Source organism: Salvelinus namaycush, chromosome 21 (assembly GCF_016432855.1).
Source record: "Salvelinus namaycush isolate Seneca chromosome 21, SaNama_1.0, whole genome shotgun sequence".
Classification (NCBI taxonomy): domain Eukaryota; kingdom Metazoa; phylum Chordata; class Actinopteri; order Salmoniformes; family Salmonidae; genus Salvelinus; species Salvelinus namaycush.
Genome location: NC_052327.1, coordinates 10,849,263 through 10,867,814, shown reverse-complemented (window position 1 = coordinate 10,867,814; position 18,552 = coordinate 10,849,263). Strand labels below are relative to the sequence as shown.

General features: G+C 43.6%; 2 protein-coding genes across 2 annotated transcripts in view; one reads left to right on the top strand and one right to left on the bottom strand.

Moving 5' to 3' along the window:
* Nucleotides 1-4,229, bottom strand: part of spg11 (SPG11 vesicle trafficking associated, spatacsin) — an 81,471-nt gene extending 77,242 nt beyond the window's left edge. The window contains exons 1-8 of the mRNA XM_039017181.1: nt 3,822-4,229; nt 3,458-3,645; nt 2,997-3,224; nt 2,615-2,813; nt 2,144-2,281; nt 1,580-1,962; nt 279-424; nt 50-182 (exon numbers count right to left, since the gene is read on the bottom strand). Coding sequence (XP_038873109.1) covers nt 50-182; nt 279-424; nt 1,580-1,962; nt 2,144-2,281; nt 2,615-2,813; nt 2,997-3,224; nt 3,458-3,645; nt 3,822-4,051 — 1,645 coding nt within the window. The 5' untranslated portion in view covers nt 4,052-4,229. The remainder of the gene's footprint in view (nt 1-49; nt 183-278; nt 425-1,579; nt 1,963-2,143; nt 2,282-2,614; nt 2,814-2,996; nt 3,225-3,457; nt 3,646-3,821) is intronic.
* Nucleotides 4,230-4,884: 655 nt separating this feature from the next.
* Nucleotides 4,885-8,828, top strand: ciao2a (cytosolic iron-sulfur assembly component 2A). Its single transcript, XM_039017180.1, has 5 exons — nt 4,885-5,315; nt 5,760-5,924; nt 7,310-7,359; nt 7,828-7,873; nt 8,170-8,828. Exons 1-5 carry the CDS (start codon nt 5,288-5,290, stop codon nt 8,268-8,270), a joined length of 390 nt encoding a protein of 129 aa, XP_038873108.1. The 5' UTR covers nt 4,885-5,287; the 3' UTR covers nt 8,271-8,828.
* Nucleotides 8,829-18,552: the final 9,724 nt, after the last annotated feature.

Here is an 18,552-nt window from a genome sequence, read left to right as displayed (position 1 = left end):
ATTCTAGGGCTTTATGTGACTAATATGAAATTGATTGTAAAGGCCTTACTCTTCAGCTGGCTCTGGGTTGAGATGGCAGCTGATTGGTCAGGTAGAATATACCCAGAGGGTGGAGTCAGGACGTTCTTTTTGCTCTTCAGGAAGAAGTCCACTGTGTCCAACTGGTGGTTCTTCAGACCAGCCTACAAATACAAGACAAAGGCATGTGTCGTTCAGTACGTACTGTTGTGAAATTAAGCAAACCATTTAACCAACTGAACAGGCCCCAGGCCTCCTACCTGCAGGGCGTGAATGGGGATGGAGCAGCGGCCCCATTCATTAAGGTGACACAGAGAGTCCACTGTGCCAGCACTGCCAAATACCATTAGTCTGTTGAGCAGCTCCTCCTGTGACACAGCAAACAGCACCAGGGACAGGCCTGACGCTGCAACACACAAGAGCTACACTCAATATCCATACACACATGAATAATGAAAACATACAGTACCTAGTGAAAGTCTACTCACCACTTGCAGTTTTCTTCTGTAAAAATTGTATCTAAAAAAGTATTGCATTTGATTTTTTTCTTACCGATCTACACAAACTAATCCACATTTTGTAAGTGAAAGAATATTATAGAACATTTCCCAAATTAATAAAAAATACAAAAAAATTGTACAATAATAATGATTGCATGTCTTCACACCCCAGAGGTAATACTTGGTAGAAGCACTTTTGGCAGCCATTACAGCAGTGAATCATTTAGAATAAGATTCAACCAACTTCGCACAACCTACAGTGGGGTCTGAAATTATTGACACCATTGATAAAGATGAGCAAAAATTGCTGTATAAAATAAATAACAAAAATACTGAGCTATATTTTATGCACACAAAAAATTGGGAAATTATATTATTTTATTATACCGGTAAAACAATTGCTCAAAGAGATTTTAGTTTAACAAGTAATATTTATTTTCCCAAAAATTACTGACATCCCTGTGTTCAATACCTCACCTAGCGAGGAGAAAGGCACTGAGCCTTAATTCTGACAAAAAAAGCCTTAATTCTGACAAAGAATGTGCTATAAATGGGCTCACTAACTAGCAATGAATATCAACAAATGTGTACACTCGACTAGGCTCGCTTTGATCACAAAAACATATTCTTCTGACTGCATGATTGAATCTCCGCTCGTCCCTGTCAATGCAGGCCTACAATATTATAGTCCGATGCGCTCTGCAGAGATTGGGAGGACAGTGTGCAACACATTGCGCGTTTGTGTGATTTTCTTTTTACTTGTCCATTCGAACAACTTTAATCTATTTTCTTCTTGTCTGACCATGGTTTTATACTTGTCCTGGCAAGCGGAAAGCGTTAATGTCGAACCCTGGCACATAGTACGTTATACTGGTCGACAAACTGAAGTTACCTTTTTTTTCGTCAAAATTGATCTAGCTCAGTAAATTTGGTTGGGAATCATTGATGGACAGCAATATTCAAACCTTGTCTCTGATTTTCAAGCAAATGTGAGTCATGGCTGATACAGGACCACTCAGGAACACTAAACACCTCTCATATGTGTTCAGTAGCAGACTCACTCTTCAGAAGCAGGCTGAGCTGCTCCTCTGCGGTACGCTGGATAGGCACGGTGGGCGAGGTGGGCCGGTGGTAGGTAACACTCTGGGACTGCAGATCCCAGAAGGCCACAGTTGTCTCACTGTTGCCAGGGGAGACAAAGGTCAACACAGTGGAGAATTCAGAGACAGAGAGCAGCACTGGGGCAGTTGTGTCGGGCACAGAGAACTGCATGGTGGCTCCCCCTGATGGGACTCTGCTCTGGGAGAGCTTGGCAGCGATAGCTGCCCGCCCACACTCGATGTGGGGGAAATCCTTAAACCAAGGAGCCCCCGGAGTCTGAGGAGAAGAGGGAGGGGTAGCCTTGGCCTTGTTGTACAGAGAAGTCAGCCGAGCTTCCCAGGACCTGGAGATAACAGGAAGGGGGAGAGAGGAAAACAAAGAATTATTTACCCCATTTAACTTTCAGGGGATTATAGATAAAAACAAAAAATGGTATGCAATACACTCCCCTTTAACTAAAATGCAATGTACAAAACTGACAATAGAGTATTCTATTCTGTTCTATTCTATGCTCTTCCTCTTACCGGTCAGTGCTGAAGGAGGTGCCCAGCACAGTGTGGCTATAGGTGGAGCTGGAGAGGCTGTCCTCGTCACAGGGACCCTGGGGCCTGAGTGGAGGGCGACTGGGGACCACCCGACACATCAGATGCTCTGGGTACATCCTACCAGGACGACAGGAAAAAAACACAACAACTTCTGTCAATCAGAGGAAGAAGGGGCTCATCGGAAACCCTTCTCAATTTGCATTTCCTTGATGGCTTGCTTCCTCTCTCCTCGCCTCCTTCTAAAAACGCATTGAAGGAAAAGGTACCAAGGGAGGAACCAAGGATGTTCTCCTTGAATGCTTTTGGGAAAGAGGCGAAGAAAAAGGAAGCAAGGAATCAAGAAAATACCAATTGTGAGACATCCAGGTGGACTGAACAGATTGAAAACCATCTTGTAAACCATCTTGGCGAGTTTCAGTGATAGTTCTTCCCTGTTTACTGCTGAAATACCTGAAGTAGTGGTTGAGGTCGACAGCAAAGGCAGTGTTAGACTGAGTGGCAGCAACAGCAGTACCCAGGTCAGGAGACACCTGGAGGAGACAGAAGGAGTCCAGGTAGGGGGACGGCTCGTCTTCCCCCAGCCCAGCAGTGCGGTACGAGGGCAGGTCTACACTGGCCAGCTTCCTCCCCTCAGCACTGTCAAACACATCTGGAGCACTGTGTTAAAGATAGAGCAGTATACTGAATGACAATCAGGATCAGAGTAAGATACTACTAATTAGTCATGAGAGATGCCTGAAGACTCCTATGGCAGTTATGGCTAGACGCCATAGAAGTCTGCACAGCCCTGTGTCTCAGGGCTAACTACTACACATGAAATTGCTAAGGATACATATGACTCCAGCTGTGGTCAACACAAAGAGTATGCCTCTGCAGAGCTGGTAGTCAGTGCATGTGTCCAGGGGGGATTTGGGGGGCAGAACGATGCTGCAGCAGGACAGGGTCTCCGGTTCAGCCCCCTGCTGCCACTGCAGCTGCACCACAACACTGGAGTTGAGCAGGAGAAAGCTTCTGGCATCCACAAAGGACAGCAGCCTCAAGGACACCACCTCAGCCACACCTGCAGAATCAAAATGCAAGCAGTGCAGTTTAGTATAGGTTTCGAATTCATATGGATAGATTAAAGTTGGAATGTATGTAAAATAACACTCAAAGCTACGAAAATAACAATGAGTATAACTTAAGGCAGAACTGCTAATTCTGCGTACCCTAATGTGGTCTCTAAGACAAATATTATCCACTACTTTCAATCTGAATTAAACTGATAATGATAAAGACATTGGTGTGACGTACTCAGGACCTTCTCCTTGACCAGCTGCAGTAGCTTATCTGCTGTGAACTCCGAGGCAGAGACAAGAGGGCCAGAGGTAGGGCCCTCTGCTTCCAGTTCATACAGTGTCAGCTCAAACTCAGCGCTCACAGCCAGAAGTCTAGGGCTGCCACGGGCTCCATTGTAAACTGTCACCTCCTCCCAGGCAAAGCTACAGACAACGAGAAATTCATTCGATTAGAGAACTTTTTGAAGATATAGCACGCACGCACACACATACTGACACACACACTGACACAGAGACACGAGATGTGTGAACCAATCCCATCATCAATGTGGAAACAAATGCATATGGCAGTTTACTTCTTTTTTGCTCACTTTACTCACTCTGTATATGTGCCATCCACCGTTCTCCCCGGTGCCTTGCTCTCTGAAATGTCGCCGACTGTCAGCCCCCCAGCACCACTCAAGCAGCAGAGCAAGGAGCAGCCTTGGGCCATTTTGGCTTTTGCTGTGTCTACAACATTTTCACAGAGGTTGCTCTCCGGGATGAGAGCGACTTCTAATGCACAGTTATCTCGCGTTTCAGATCTGTGCAACATATTTATCATAATCATGTCCAATTTGATGCAGATGCCTTACAACTGATACGATCTCATATGTAATTTAGCTATTTGCAGTTGTATATACTCAGCTGTCGACTTGTCGTCAAATGAGAGAACAATTAAAATACAATTTGGACATTATCTTTCTCTTTTTCGTGTATGTGTGTGTTCCTCTTTCACGTAAACATTCTTACCTACATCCTGACACAAATCACATGACATGCGTTCCCTGTATCAGCTGATTAACTATTGCCCAATAGGAGAACGAAAAAATATATATATATAAAAGACAGTAATAATCAAGCAAGGATAGCGCTCATGTATTTTTCTGCAGAGGCATTACAAAGAATCCTGTCGACGAATGCTCCTTGCTCACAGCCACCTGAGCCTGTGTGGGGTGTGTTTTGATCTGTGGCTGAAGTAGTGTGATGGTTGTTTAATTAGTTTTTTGTATGTCTGCAATGGGATATGTTTTGTTTTTGTTCCAATACCCCATACAGTAGCTGTAGTCTTCCATAAAACTTAAAAGAAAAGCAGAAGCAAGGATAGCATCACGGTTGAAAACTTGATATTTTATACCACTAATTGCCGTTTAAAGGCAAATTATTGAAAATATTAATAAATGAATGAATACACAAAATAGAAATTCCTAAATGATTATGCATGCAGAGCAGAAAACCGAACTTTCATAGATCTTGCAGCGTTTGCTTTTGCCTGAATCTGAAGGAGGAAGTAAACAGCCAGCGCAGGCTTTCGTTTTACTTCCCACTAGATAACACAGCCACAAAGAAAATTTTTGCTATCGTAAAAATTTATGAAAACAAACATGTACTTTTTGGGATTCATTTAAGGTTAGGGTTATGCATGGTTAAGCATTGTGGTTAAGGTTAGCGTTATGTTTAAAACTAAGATTGCATTTTTTTAAATGGGCGGGGTTTATAACTTTGTTACTGTGTTAACTAGTGACGACTTTTCGTTTGTCACAACCTACGCAGATGTCAAAGCTTAAGTCTTCTTATAAAAACCGCGTTGATGAGCCAATCCATATGCTAGTATGTTTTATTAAACTGTGAACACACTGTCTGGTTTAGGGGAGCGTGAAAACACTGATGTCAAAGTCTCTCAAAAAGCTCGAGTATTTGAAAATTGAAATAGTGTCTAGCCTTGTCTCACTTCGTTACATTGAGTCACAAAGTATTGCAGTTCACCGGATTGCCAGACAACACGAATGCACCAAGGACCCAAAAGATGGAAGAGAAAGCATTAGAAGTATACGGTAAATTGGTTTATTTGCATCTTGATACAGCTAGTTAGAGAGCTAGTTAGCTAACGTTAAAGACAGGTTTTCTAGGCTGCGTGCTAGTATTTATTTATTTATTTGATTGAACCTTTATTTAACTATGCAAGTTATGGCTTTCAAACTTGCTAGTTAACGCATTAGTTAGATATAACACTATTTATCTAGCCTGGTCCCAGAACAGTTTGTGTGTTGACAAGTCTGGTCGTTGTCACGCCTAAGTGACCAACGGAGTTGGCAAGACCGCACTAAAAGATCTGAGATTGTTTTACAATGTCTTATTTTCTCTATGATAATGAAACATTCAGACAACTGCTAATTTCAACTGATGGCTAGCTAGTTGTCAGTATAACCAGCTGAAATAGTTAACATTTGTAAGTGATGTGCTTGTTCACCACCTCAACCCCAGTTTCTTTTCCCCAGATGTCATTCGCACTATTCGAGACCCAGAGAAACCAAACACGTTGGAGGAATTGAATGTCGTGTGTGAAGAATGTGTTGAAGTCCAAGAGCTTGGAGAGGACGAGTATCTCATAATTATCAAGTTCTCCCCAACTGTCCCACACTGCTCTCTGGCAACACTAATCGGTGTGTCTCTGTTTCAACTGATAAGAAACAACTGTTCATAACTGACATGAACAGAAATAGATATTTAGCCTCTTGCATCCATACTGATACAATGTTTTATGTGACAACACTACAGTGGCATTCTCATAGCCTGGTCGCAGATCTGTTCGTGCTGTTGACATCTCCATTGCTTCCATTGCTGTTGCTGTCAATCCAAACATAACGAGAGACAAGGAGTTGGCATGATAGCATAAACAGACTGACACTCAGGCTACCATTCTTACAGAGCTACAACTATCTCTACTGCATTCTTGTCTACCTCAAAGTTTGCAGCACGGCCAGAGAATGTAAGAGTCCATGAGGCCCCTTTTCCTATCCTTTTAATAAAATAGGGACATGATAAAGTGCCATGCTTTCAATGGGCAATGTTGTCTTTGAAGCTATACTGGCTATTGAAGGATAACTGGAGCACAAGCAGGCACCTCTCCAACCATACTCCGGCATATTAGTGCACTCAGACTGGCATAACTGAAGTGCAACAGACTTTGCATTTATACTTCCACAAGTTTCAGTTTCTACCTCCACAAGGTTGTCAACTAACTTGACTTAGGTGGTCTGACTTAATGTAGCGTTGATCTACTTAGAGCTACTTTGTCTAGACAAACTGAGTGTATGAAACATTAGGAGCTCATTCCATGACTGACTGACCAGGTGATTCTAGGTGAAATCTATGATCCGTTATTGATGTCACTTGTTAAATCCACTTCAATCAGTGTAGATGAAGGGGAGGAGACGGGTGAAATAAGGAATTGCAAGCCTGGAGATAATTGAGACATGGCTTGTATATGTGTGCCGTTCAGAGGGTGAATTGGCAACACAAAATATTTAAGTGCCTTTGAGCTGGGTATGGTAGTATGTGCCAGGCGCACTGATTTGAGTGTCAAGAACTGCAACGCTGCTGGGTTTTTCACAACAGTTTCCCATGTGTGTCAAGAATGGTCCTCCACCCAAAGAACATCCAGCCAACTGCTTTCAACACCTTGTAGAGTCCATGCCCTGGTGAATTGAGGCTGTTCTGAGGGGAAAAGGGTGTGAAACTCAATATTAGGAAGGTGTTTCTAATGTTTTTAACACTCAGTGAATGTTCCCAATCATTCTCTGAAGGGGACTAATGTTAAATGGCAGTCTCATGAGAAACTCCCACGTTTCACTCTCTTTGTAACATGGCCTTCTTCCCACAGGGTCAATTAACTCTGTTCTATGGATATACAGTATTTTAAAAAATACATCATATAGATTTATACCCCCCCTAACTCTGCCACTGCTGCTTAAAAAAATCCTAGGGGAAACACAGAAATTGCCTACTTAAAACATCAATGTAAATTATTCTGTAACGTGTGTTTCAGGCCTGTGCTTACAAGTTAAACTGCAAAGATGCTTGCCGTTTAAACACAAGGTAAGCAGCGAGGAAATTACACCCATTAGAGGAAAAGTGTTATCATACAACTAATCCCTAAATCAATGTTGATGCACACAATGTTAGTCTGTTTAGTAAGAACACGTTCTCTCATCCAGTGATTTATTATTAAGAAAAGTCTTATTTTCCAAACCTTTGATGCATAGCGCTTTGTCTTATTTCCAAGGGTAGTCTCTGAAGCCAATAATTTAAATGGTAAACAGTGTTGTAAAATCTTCTCCCCTTTTGTGCTGCCTTGGTTTATAATGCGGTGCCTCTGGAACTATGAAAATGCAGTGTGGTTGTTTTCTGGCTCTGGTTGTATGTCTGGTGCGCTAACCTCCAAGCTGTCTCTCTGATTAGACCTGTCTGTGGGAACACACACATTTAGTTTTCCCAACTTCATGCAGATGAATTGCTTATTTATTGTTATTTTAAAGTTTAAATGTATCTGTTCTTGTTCAACAGTTGGACATTTTCATTTCTGAGGGAACCCATTCTACCGAGGAAGATAGTAAGTGTTATTACTTTAAACAACACCTTATCCATATCTCCAGACAATGTATTTTGAATAAAAAATACATTTTCTATTTACACACGAAAAGCCCAACTAGAATTTGTCTTATGAAACCAGTAATTATGTGAACCATTAAACCCCTATTGGTAATATTTTACAAGCCTTCAGGCTTTTGCTCAGCGGGAATAACATTACTTGTGGCGCTCAGACAATCCAGGTTCAAACCCATTTGGTCCCATTTATGCAGTTTGACAATAGGAGACTTATTGTGATTTTTATAAATTTCCTTCCAGTTAACAAACAGATCAACGACAAGGAGAGAGTAGCAGCTGCTATGGAGAACCCCAACCTGCGTGACATCGTGGAGCAGTGTGTTACTGAACCTGATGACTGAGCCAAGGGACTGATATCTCAGGGACTTTAGACCAAGGTATTCAATAGGCACCAATTGGAAGAAAATGGACTGAAACAGGGAGGTACTAGCTGAAGCTGTCCATTTAGAAATGCTAGTTTTCGCTTTCCGTTTTAAAACATTTTGCTACTGTGTACCCTAATGAATGCGACCCAGCCATCAACTTAAAATCGTAGCCATCATGGAATGTGTGTGTTTTTATACAAGTGCCTGGAGGATATGTCGGAGATTACCTTATTGGTACTGTTCAAATTTTGTAAATCCTTTTGTGAATAACCACCATGGTAAAAAAATAAGTCCAAATCTGTCACAGAATTACAACTTCAAGTTTATTGTAATCATGAAAGAATCACTAAGGGATAAGATGAAGAGTTTCAGGAAAATGTGAGAACTTCCCAGTTAGTTTTTAGACTTCTGAGCAATGTCCCTCGAACAATCGCCCCAGAATGGACAGCAGTGTATATTGCATTCTGTCTTGTTTGATCTTTATCTAACATCATGATTGAAATAGGAAATAAAACATCTTCCTAAAAAGCTTGATTTTGTTTTGAGGGGAATTTGTACTTTCTATGTCTTTTCTGCTGGGGTTATTTTTCACCTGAAATGGCTAAATGCATCGTTATTCTGCCAAAGGGGGCGGAGTTAGCTTTAGAGTTCTGTCTTACTATCCAGGTCTGTGCCCAAACAGTTCGAGCTTCTACTTTTAAAAATCCACCTTTCCAGAAATTAGTCTCTCACTGTTGCCGCTTGTTATAGACCCCCCCCCCCCCCCCCTCAGCCCCCAGCTGTGCCCTGGACACCATATGTGAATTGATGGCCCCCCCATCTATCTTCAGAGTTCGTACTGTTAGGTATCTAAACTGGGATATGCTTAACACCCCGGCCGTCCTACAATCTAAGCTAGATGCCCTCAATCTCACACAAATTATCAAGGAACCTATCAGGTACAACCCTAAATCCGTAAACACGGGCACCCTCATAGATATCATCCTGACCAACTTTCCCTCCAAATACACCTTTGCTGTCTTCAACCAGGATCTCAGCGATCACTGCCTCATTGCTTGCGTCTGTAATGTGTCTGCTGTGTCACGACCACCCCTCATCACTGTCAAACACTCCCTAAAATACTTCAGCGAGCAGGCCTTTCTAATCGACCTGCCCTGGGTATCCTGGAAGGATATTGATCTCATTCTGTCAGTAGAGGATGCCTGGTTGTTCTTCAAAAGTGCCTTCCTCACCATCTTAAATAAGCATGCCCCTTTCAAAAAATGTAGAACTAAGAACAGATATATCCCCTTGTTCACTCCTGACTTGACTGCCCTTGACCAGCACAAAAACATCCTGTGGTGTACTGCATTTGCATCGAATAGCCACCGCGATATGCAATTTTTCAGGGAAGTCAAGAAACAATATACACAGGCACTTAGGAAAGCAAAGGCTAGCTTTTTCAAACAGAAATTTGCATCCTATAGCACTAATTCCAAAATGTCATGGAGAATAAGAGCACCTCCTCCCAGCTGCCCACTGCACTGAGGCTAGGAAACACTGTCACCACTGATAAATCCATGATAATTGAGAATTTCAGTAAGCATTTTTCTACGGCTGGCCATGTTTTCCAGCTGGCTGCCCCCCCCCCCCCCCCCCACACACACACACACACACACACACACACACACACTTCTTCTTCTTCACCCAAATCCAGACAGCTGATATCCTGAAAGAGTTGCAAAATCTGGACCCTTACAAATCAGCTGGGCTAGACAATCTGGACCCTCTCTTTCTAAAATTATCTGCCGCAATTGTTGCAACCCCTATCACTAGCCTGTTCAACCTCTTTCGTATCGTCTGAGATCCCTAATGATTGGAAAGCTGCCACGGCCATCCCCCTCTTCAAAGGGGGGTACACTCTAGACAGCTGGTTTTCAATTGAGAACCACTGCTCTAGACCCAAACTGTTACAGACCTATCCATCCTGCCCTGCCTTTCTAAACTCTTCGAAAGCCAAGTTAACAAACAGATCACAGACCATTTTGAATCCCACCATACCTTCTCCGCTATACAATCTGGTTTCCGAGCTGGTCATGGGTGCTTTTGACTCTGTCAATCACCGCATTCTTATCGGCAGACTCAACAGCCTTGGTTTCTCAAATGACTGCCTCGCCTGGTTCACCTACTTCGCAGACAGTTCAGTGTGTCAAATCGGAGGGCCTGTTGTCCGGACCTCTGGCAGTCTCTATGGGGGTGCCACAGGTTTCAATTCTTGGGCAGACTCTCTTCTCTGTATACATAAATGATGTCGCTCTTGCTGCTGGTGATATTCTTTGATCCACCTCTATGCAGACGACATCATTCTGTGTACATCTGGCCCTTCTTTGGACACTGTTAACAAACCTTCAAATGAGCTTCAATACCATACAACACTCCTTCCGTGGCCTCCAACTGCTCTTAAATGCAAGTAAAACTAAATGCATGCTCTTCAACCGATCGCTGCCCGCCCGACTAGCATCACTACTCTGGACGGTTCTGACTTAGAATATGTGGACAACTGCAAATAACCTAGGTGTCTGGTTAGACTGTAAACTCTCCTTCCAGACTCCCATTAAGCATCTCCAATCCAAAATTAAATCTAGAATCGGCTTCCTATTTCGCAACAAAGGATCCTTCACTTATGCTGCCAAACATACCCTCGTGAAACTGACTATCCTACCGATCCTTGACTTCGGTGATATAATTTACAAAATAGCCTCCAACACTCAGCAAATTGGATGCAGTCTATCACAGTGCTATCCGTTTTGTCACTAAAGCCCCATATACTACCCACCACTGCGACCTGTATGCTCTCGTTGGCTGGCCCTCGCTACATATCCGTCGCCAAACCCACTGGCTCCAGGTCATCTAAGTCGTTGCTAGGTAAAGCCCCACCTTATCTCAGCTCACTGGTCACCATAGCAACACCCACCCGTAGCACGCGCTCCAGCAGGTATATCTCACTGGTCATCCCCAAAGCCAACACATCCTTTGGCTGCCTTTCCTTCCAGTTCTCTGCTGTCAATGATTGGAACAAATTGCAAATGTCACTGTACCTGGAGACTTATATCTCCCTCACTAGCATTTAAGCATCAGCTGTCAGAGCAGCTTACCGATCACTGCACCCGTACACAGCCCATTTGTAAATAGCCCACCCAACTACCTCATCCCCGTATTGTTTTTGTTTTTTTGCCCTTTTGCACCCCAGTATCTTTACTTGCACATCTCACTCCAGTGTTAATGCTAAATTGTAATTATTTTGCCACTATGGCCTATTTATTGCCTTTCCTCCCTAATCTTACTAAACCTGCGCACACTCTATATAGATTTTTCTACTGTGTTATTGACTGTACGTTTGTTTATCCCATGTGTAACTCTGTTGTTTTTGTCGCACTGCTTTGCTTTATCTTGGCCACGTTGCAGTTATAAATGAGAACTTGTTCTCAACTGGACTACCTGTTTAAAGGTGAAATAAAAATTCACCACTCAAAGTATAATGTGTCTCTTGGCCACATGGAAAGTCAGTGTAATTTTGCTGGAAAATTATTCTAACATGTGTTTTTCTTGCCTATTGGTATAAATAGGCTCCCAGGACAACAATGCTCTATTAACAGTTACATAGAGGGATATATACTAATGTAGTGCAGGTAACGTGTTTCAATAGTTGTGTATCCCTTCTGTAATGACGGTACCATTCCAGTTGAGGGCACTGTTGAGCTAATCACCATATCTGGGATTGAAGCAGAAACTGGACATAGCAGGTGTGAAACTACACATGTAAGACATTTTAATAGAATAGTATTATTTTAAATCATACACACTTCACATTTCCTTGCCATGACACTACACAATGACAAACATTTGAGAGGTAGCCTGATCTACCATTCCGATCACTGCGCTCTCGTTTCATTTGAATCTGTGTAGCGAAACAGAAAGTAAACTCTCGAACAGCATGGTCGAACAAGGTTCGCTGAGTCACTGAAGTGGGACAATAGTCAAACATCCATTAGCAATAGTCTGTTTTTCTGCCATGTCCACCAATATGAAAGGGAATATGCAATGCAGGTGAACCATGATGTACAAAACATTAGAAACACCTGACCACCTGTAAGCTATGATCCCTTACTGATGTCACCTGTTAAATCCATTTCAATCGGTGTTAATGAAGGGGAGGAGACTGGTTAAATAAGGTATTTTCAGCCTTGACATGATTGGGCACATGGGCTGTAAGAAAAAAAGGAAGCGTGCAACATATGGACTGGGATTGCACAAGCCTTCTGGAGAAGGAGAATATGGTGGACTTATAATAAATAAATGAGAGAAGTAGGATGTTTGAATATCGAATAGAGGATCTCACAGAACTTTTGGAAGAGCTTGAGGAAATTGAACATGACGCGTGAGAATGAATTAACTGTGGTGGCAGGTGGAGTGATGACTGCTAAGATATTGAGTGTAGAGCGAAGTAGTGTGACGAGGAAGATAGGCAAAAAGAGGGATACGTGCTCCAGTAGTTCAGAGATGGAACCTGCCGGGAGTGAGGGTGAAGTACCTGGGGTGAGGACCGCCAAGTTCGGGCCTCATCCCGAGGATGATAAGAATGATTCTGGCCCAGTGGGAGTGAGATTTGTAGAGAAAATGGATCGTTGCAATTTGTCTGATCCATATGTGGTATCAGGTTGGGTGGAGAAGAGGCTGAGTTGAAGGTAACTCGGTGGACTTCTGATGATTTATTGTGTTTACTCTGCCCAGAGGGGACCGGGCGCTCCGGATTATGCGACAACAATTGTGACCAGCTTTAACGGGGGTGGCATTAAGTGTTGAGCAATTGAAATGGAAAATTCCTTGTGTCTGACATCTGCCGTTTGGTGAGACGTAGATCCGATGGAGTGCGTGGGGAGACAGACGTTGTTTGTCATGCTGAGTTTTGATGCAGAGTCTTTGCCAGATAAGGTTAAGGTAGGAAGTGTCAGTTATACCGTGACAGCTTTTGTTCCTCAAATACTATGGTGTTTTAAGTGTCAAGTTTATGGGCATGTTGTGTGTAGGAGGGCGATGCCTAGATGTGGGAAGTGTGCAGGAGGGCATGAGAAGAAGGAATGTGTGGTGTCGGTGAAGAAAGTTATTTGTGCTAGTTGTGGTGGCGCCCATAGGGCTGGAGATCGGTGTCCGCTGAGAGAAAGGCAGATTGTGGTTACCAGGGTTAGTGGTACAGATAGTGCTTTAAGCTGAAGCAGTGAAGAGTAGTTGAGGAAGATGGGTACAGGGTGAGGGATCCTGAGAGGATTCCTGTGAGTAGGCAGAGACAGAGTGATGGGAAGATGTGCTTCATTCAGTAAAGTGGTCTTTTTAGCATTTATAGCCATGGTTGTCAATTGTACTGCAGAAATGGATCGAAAGTCAGAGAAAATAGTTTGTGGTGGCAGCGGCAGAGAAGTACTTGGGATTGCGAGGATTTACTGCAGAACAGCTGCAGTGGGTGTTGAGTGGTAGTGTTAATTCCACTCAGACCTTTGGTCTGGAGTAGGACTGGATAGGGTTAAATAGTGGAATGTGTTTTTTTTTTTTTTTTTTTTAAGTTGTGTAATAGTTGGCTGGGCAAATTTTCCTGATTTTGTACTACTGTATCAAAGAATTTAATGTAGGTAGGCCGTGAATGGCCTCGCACACCAGTACAGATTGTGGAGGTGTATGCACCTAAAAGTTTGATGCGATCCATGTACCAAATCCAGAAGAAGAAGAAGAGAACTGAATTGTGTGTGCCATTCAGCAGATGGATGGGCAAAAAGATTTGTGCCTTATGAACTGGGTATGGTAGTAGGTGCCAGGCCCCCTAGGTTGAGTGTGTGTGTGCAATGCTGCTGGGTTTTTCCACCCGCAACAGTTTCCAGTGTGTATCAAGAATGGTCCACCACGCAAAGGACATCCAGCCAACTTGACACAATTGTAGGAAGAATTTGAGTCAAGATGGGCCAGCATCCCTGTGGAACGCTTTTGACACCTTGCAGAGTTCATGCCCGTACGAATTGAGGCTGTTCAGAGGGCAAAGGGGAGGGATGGTGATGTAAGCTGATGTTATTGCGGGTGTAGCGAAATGCTTGTGCTTCTAGCTCTGACAGTGCAGTAATATCTAACAGGTTCGCAACATATACCCAAAACAAACACGTAAATCTAAGTAAAGAATGAAATAAACATACATACATATACACATACACGCACACGTCAGAGCGGCATTAGACTAACATAGTGGCATATTATAGAGTACAGTATATACATATGAGATGGCTGATGCAATATTTACAAACGATTTAAAGTGACTAAGATACCGTAGGATAGTATAGAGTACAGTTTACACATGAGATTAATGTCTCTGTATCTTGCATTAGTTAAGTGGCTAGTGTTTCATTTCCTTAGTGGCCAGTGATTCCTAATCTATGTCTATAGGCAGCAGCCTCTGATGTGCTGGAGATGGCTGTTTAACAGTCATTGGTGTAGTATACAATACAGTATATACATATGAAATGGGTGATGCAATATGTAAACAATTTAAAAGTGACCAAGATACCGTAGAATAGTGTGGAGTGCAGTTTACACATATGAGATGAGTAATGCTAGATACGGAACTTTAATACAGTAGCTAGTGATCCATTTCTAAAAGTGGCCTGTGATTCCTAATCTATGTCTATAGGCAGCCGCCTCTGATGTGCTAGTGATGACTGTTTAGCAGTCTGATGGCCTTGAGATAGAAGCTGTTTTTCAGTCTCTCGGTCCCAGCTTTGATGCACCTGTACTGACCTCGCCTTCTGGATGATAGTGAGGTGAACAGACAGTGGCTCGGGTAGTTGATCTTTTTGGCCTTCCTATGGCATCAGGTGCTGTAGGTGTCCAGGTGGGTGGGAAGTTTGCCCCTGGTAATGCGTCGGGCAGACCGTACCATCCTCTGGAAAGCTTTGTGGTTGTGGGCGGTGCAGTTGCCGTACCAGGCGGCGATACAGCCTGACAGGATGCTCTCAATTGTGAATCTGTAAAAGTTTTAGGTTTTAAGCCAAATTTCTTTAGCCTCCAGAGTGTGTAGAGGCACTGTTGCACCTTCACCACACTGTCTGTGTGGATGGACCATTTTAGTTTGTCAGTGATGTGTACGCCAAGGAACTTAAAGCTTTCCACCTTCTCCACTGTGGTCCCATTGATGTGGATAGGGGGGTACTCCCTCTGCTGTTTCCTGAAGTCCACGATCATCTCCTTAGTTTTGTTGACTTTGAGTGAGAGGTTATTTTCCTGGCACCACATTCCCAGAGCCCTCACCTCCTCCCTGTAGGCTCTCATAGTTGTTGGTAATCAAACCTACTACTCTTGTCGTCCGCAAACTTGATGATTCTGTTGGAAGCGTGCTTGGCCACAGTCATGGGTGAACAGGGAGTACAGGAAGTGGCTGTGCATGCCCCCTTGTGGGGCCGCAGTTTTGATGATCAGGGAAGCGGTGTTTCCTACCCCACCACCTGGGAGCTACCTGTCAGGAAGTACAGGACCCAGTTGCACAGGGTGGGGTTCAGACCCAGGGCCTCGAGCTTGATGATGAACTTGGAGGGTATTATTGTGTTGAATGCTGAGCTATAGTCACTGAACAGCATTATTACATAGGTATGCCACTTGTCCAGATGGTACAGGGCAGTGTGGTGAGGATTGCATCGTTTGTGGATCTATTGGGGCGGTAAGCAAATTGAAGAGCCCGTCAGCCTTGCGAGGGTTAACACGCTTAAATGTCTTACTCACGTCGGAAACGGAGGAGGAGAGCCCGCAGTCCTTGATAGCGAGCCGCGTCGGTGGCACTATGTTATCCTCAAAGCGAGCAAATAAGGTGTTCTGTCTGTCTGGAAGCAAGACGTCGGTGTCCGCGACATGGCTGGTTTTCCCTTTATAATCCGTGGTTGTCTGTAGCCCCTGCCACATACATCTCATGTCTGAGCTGTTGAACTGGGACTCAACTTTGTCCCTGTACTGACGTTTAGCCTGCTTGATGCTTTGCGGAGGGATTTACTACTGTTTGTATACTTCCATATCCCAGTCTTCTTGCCCTGGTTAAATGCGGTGGTTCCTACTTTCAATTTTGCACGAATGCTTCCATCTTTCCACAGTTTCTGGTTCGGGTAGGTTAATAGTCACAGTGGGTATAACATCTCCTATGCACTTCCTGATAAACTCATTCACCTTATCGGTATATGTGTCTATTTTCTGAAGCTACTCTGAATATATCCCAGTCCGCATATCAAAACAATCTTGAAGTGTGGATTCCGATTGCTCAGACCAGCGTTGAATAGTCCTCACCACGGGTGCTTCCTGTTTGAGATTCTGCCTATAGTAGGGGAGGAGCAGGATGGAATTGTGGTCCGATTTGCATTCTGGAAAGTAGTATAGCAATGGCTGAGGGTTTTAGCAGCGTGAGTATCGCAGTCAATATGTTGATAGAACTTCGCTAGTATTTTCCTCAAATTTGCTTTGTTAAAATCCCCAGCTACAATAAATAAATACAATAAATGCAGCCTCAGGATGTGTGGTTTGCATAAAGTCCAGTGAAGTTCTTTGCGGGCCGTCGTGGTAGCTGCTTGCGGAGATATAGACCGCTGTGGCTATTATTGACAAATTCTCTGGGAAAATAGTACGGTCGGCATTTAATTGTGAGATATTCTAGGTCGGGTGAACAGAAGGACTTGAGTTCCTGTATGTTGTCACATTTACACCATACGTTGTTATTCATAAAACGTATACCTCCACCCTTCTGCTTTCTGGAGAGATGTTTGTTCTTGTTGGTGCGATGTACTGAGAAACCAACTGGCTTTACCGAGTCAAGACAGTATATCTCGAGAGAGCCATGTTTCCGTGAAGCAGAGTATGTTACAATCCCTGGTGTCTCTGAAAAGCAACTCTCGCCTTGAGCTCATCAATGTTATTATCCAGAGATTGGACATTGGCGAGTAAAATACTCGGGAGCGGTGGGTGGTGTGCATGCTTCCTAAGTCGGACCAGAAGACCACCTCGAGTACCTCTCCTTCGCCGGCGTTGTCTTGGCTCAGCCTCTGGAAGAAGTTTGATTTGCTCTGGGGACAGGTGTTCCTAATGTTTTTTTTTGAACACTCAGTGTATTTACATACAGTACAACAGGGGTTGTGGAATACAGTGGAGTGTAGATCAATCACAGCTAGCGTATGGTGGCTGGAGCATGGTGCTAGCAATGCCAGGATCATGGGTTCACTCTACACTGGCCTCACATACAGTGCCTTCATAAGTATTCACACCCCTTTGCTGTGACATTCCAAATTGAGCTGAGGTGCATCCAATTTCATTTGATAATCCGTGAGAGGTCACTACAACTTGATTGGAGTCCACCTGTGGCCAATTCAATTGTTTGGACATGATTTAGAAAGAAACACACCTGTCTATATAAGGTCCCACAGTTGACAGTGCATGTCAGATGAGAAACTGTACCATGAAGTCCAAGGAACAGTCTGTAGAGATCCCAGATATAATTGTAATGCGGCATATATCTGGGGAAGGGTATAAAACAATGTCTGGAGTGTTGAAAGTTTCCAAAAGCACAGTGATCTCCATCATTGGGAAATTGAAAAAATATGGAACTTCCCATACTCTGCCTAGAGCTGGTCGTCTGACCAAACTGAGCAACTGGGTAAGAAGGACCTTGGTCAAGGAGGTGACCAAGAAGTTAATGACCACTTTGACAAAACAACCATTCCTTGGCTGAGAGGGAAGAGCCTGCCAGAAGGACAACTACAGCACTTCACCAAGCTGGCCTTTTTGGGAGAGTGGCCAGAGAGAATCAACTCCAAAAAAAAAAAAGTACATGACCACACGCCTGGAGTTTGCAAAAAGGCATGTGAAAGACAGAGCATAAGGCAAAATATTCTGTGGTCTAATAAGATGCATTGAACTCTTTGGCCTGAATGCAAAGTGCTATGTCTGGAGAAAAACAGGCACAGCTCATCACCTGTCTAACACCATCCCAACCGTGAAGCGTGGTGATAGCATCATGCTATGGGGATGCTGGGATACTGGTAAGGATAGAGGGAACAATGAATGGAGCCAAATACAGGCAAATCCTTGATGAGAACCTGCTGCAGAGTGCAAACAACCTTCAACTGGGGGCGAAGATTTGCGTTCCAACAGGACAATGACCCCAAGTAAACCGCCAAAGCCACACTGGAATGGCTTCAGAAGAAGAATGTGA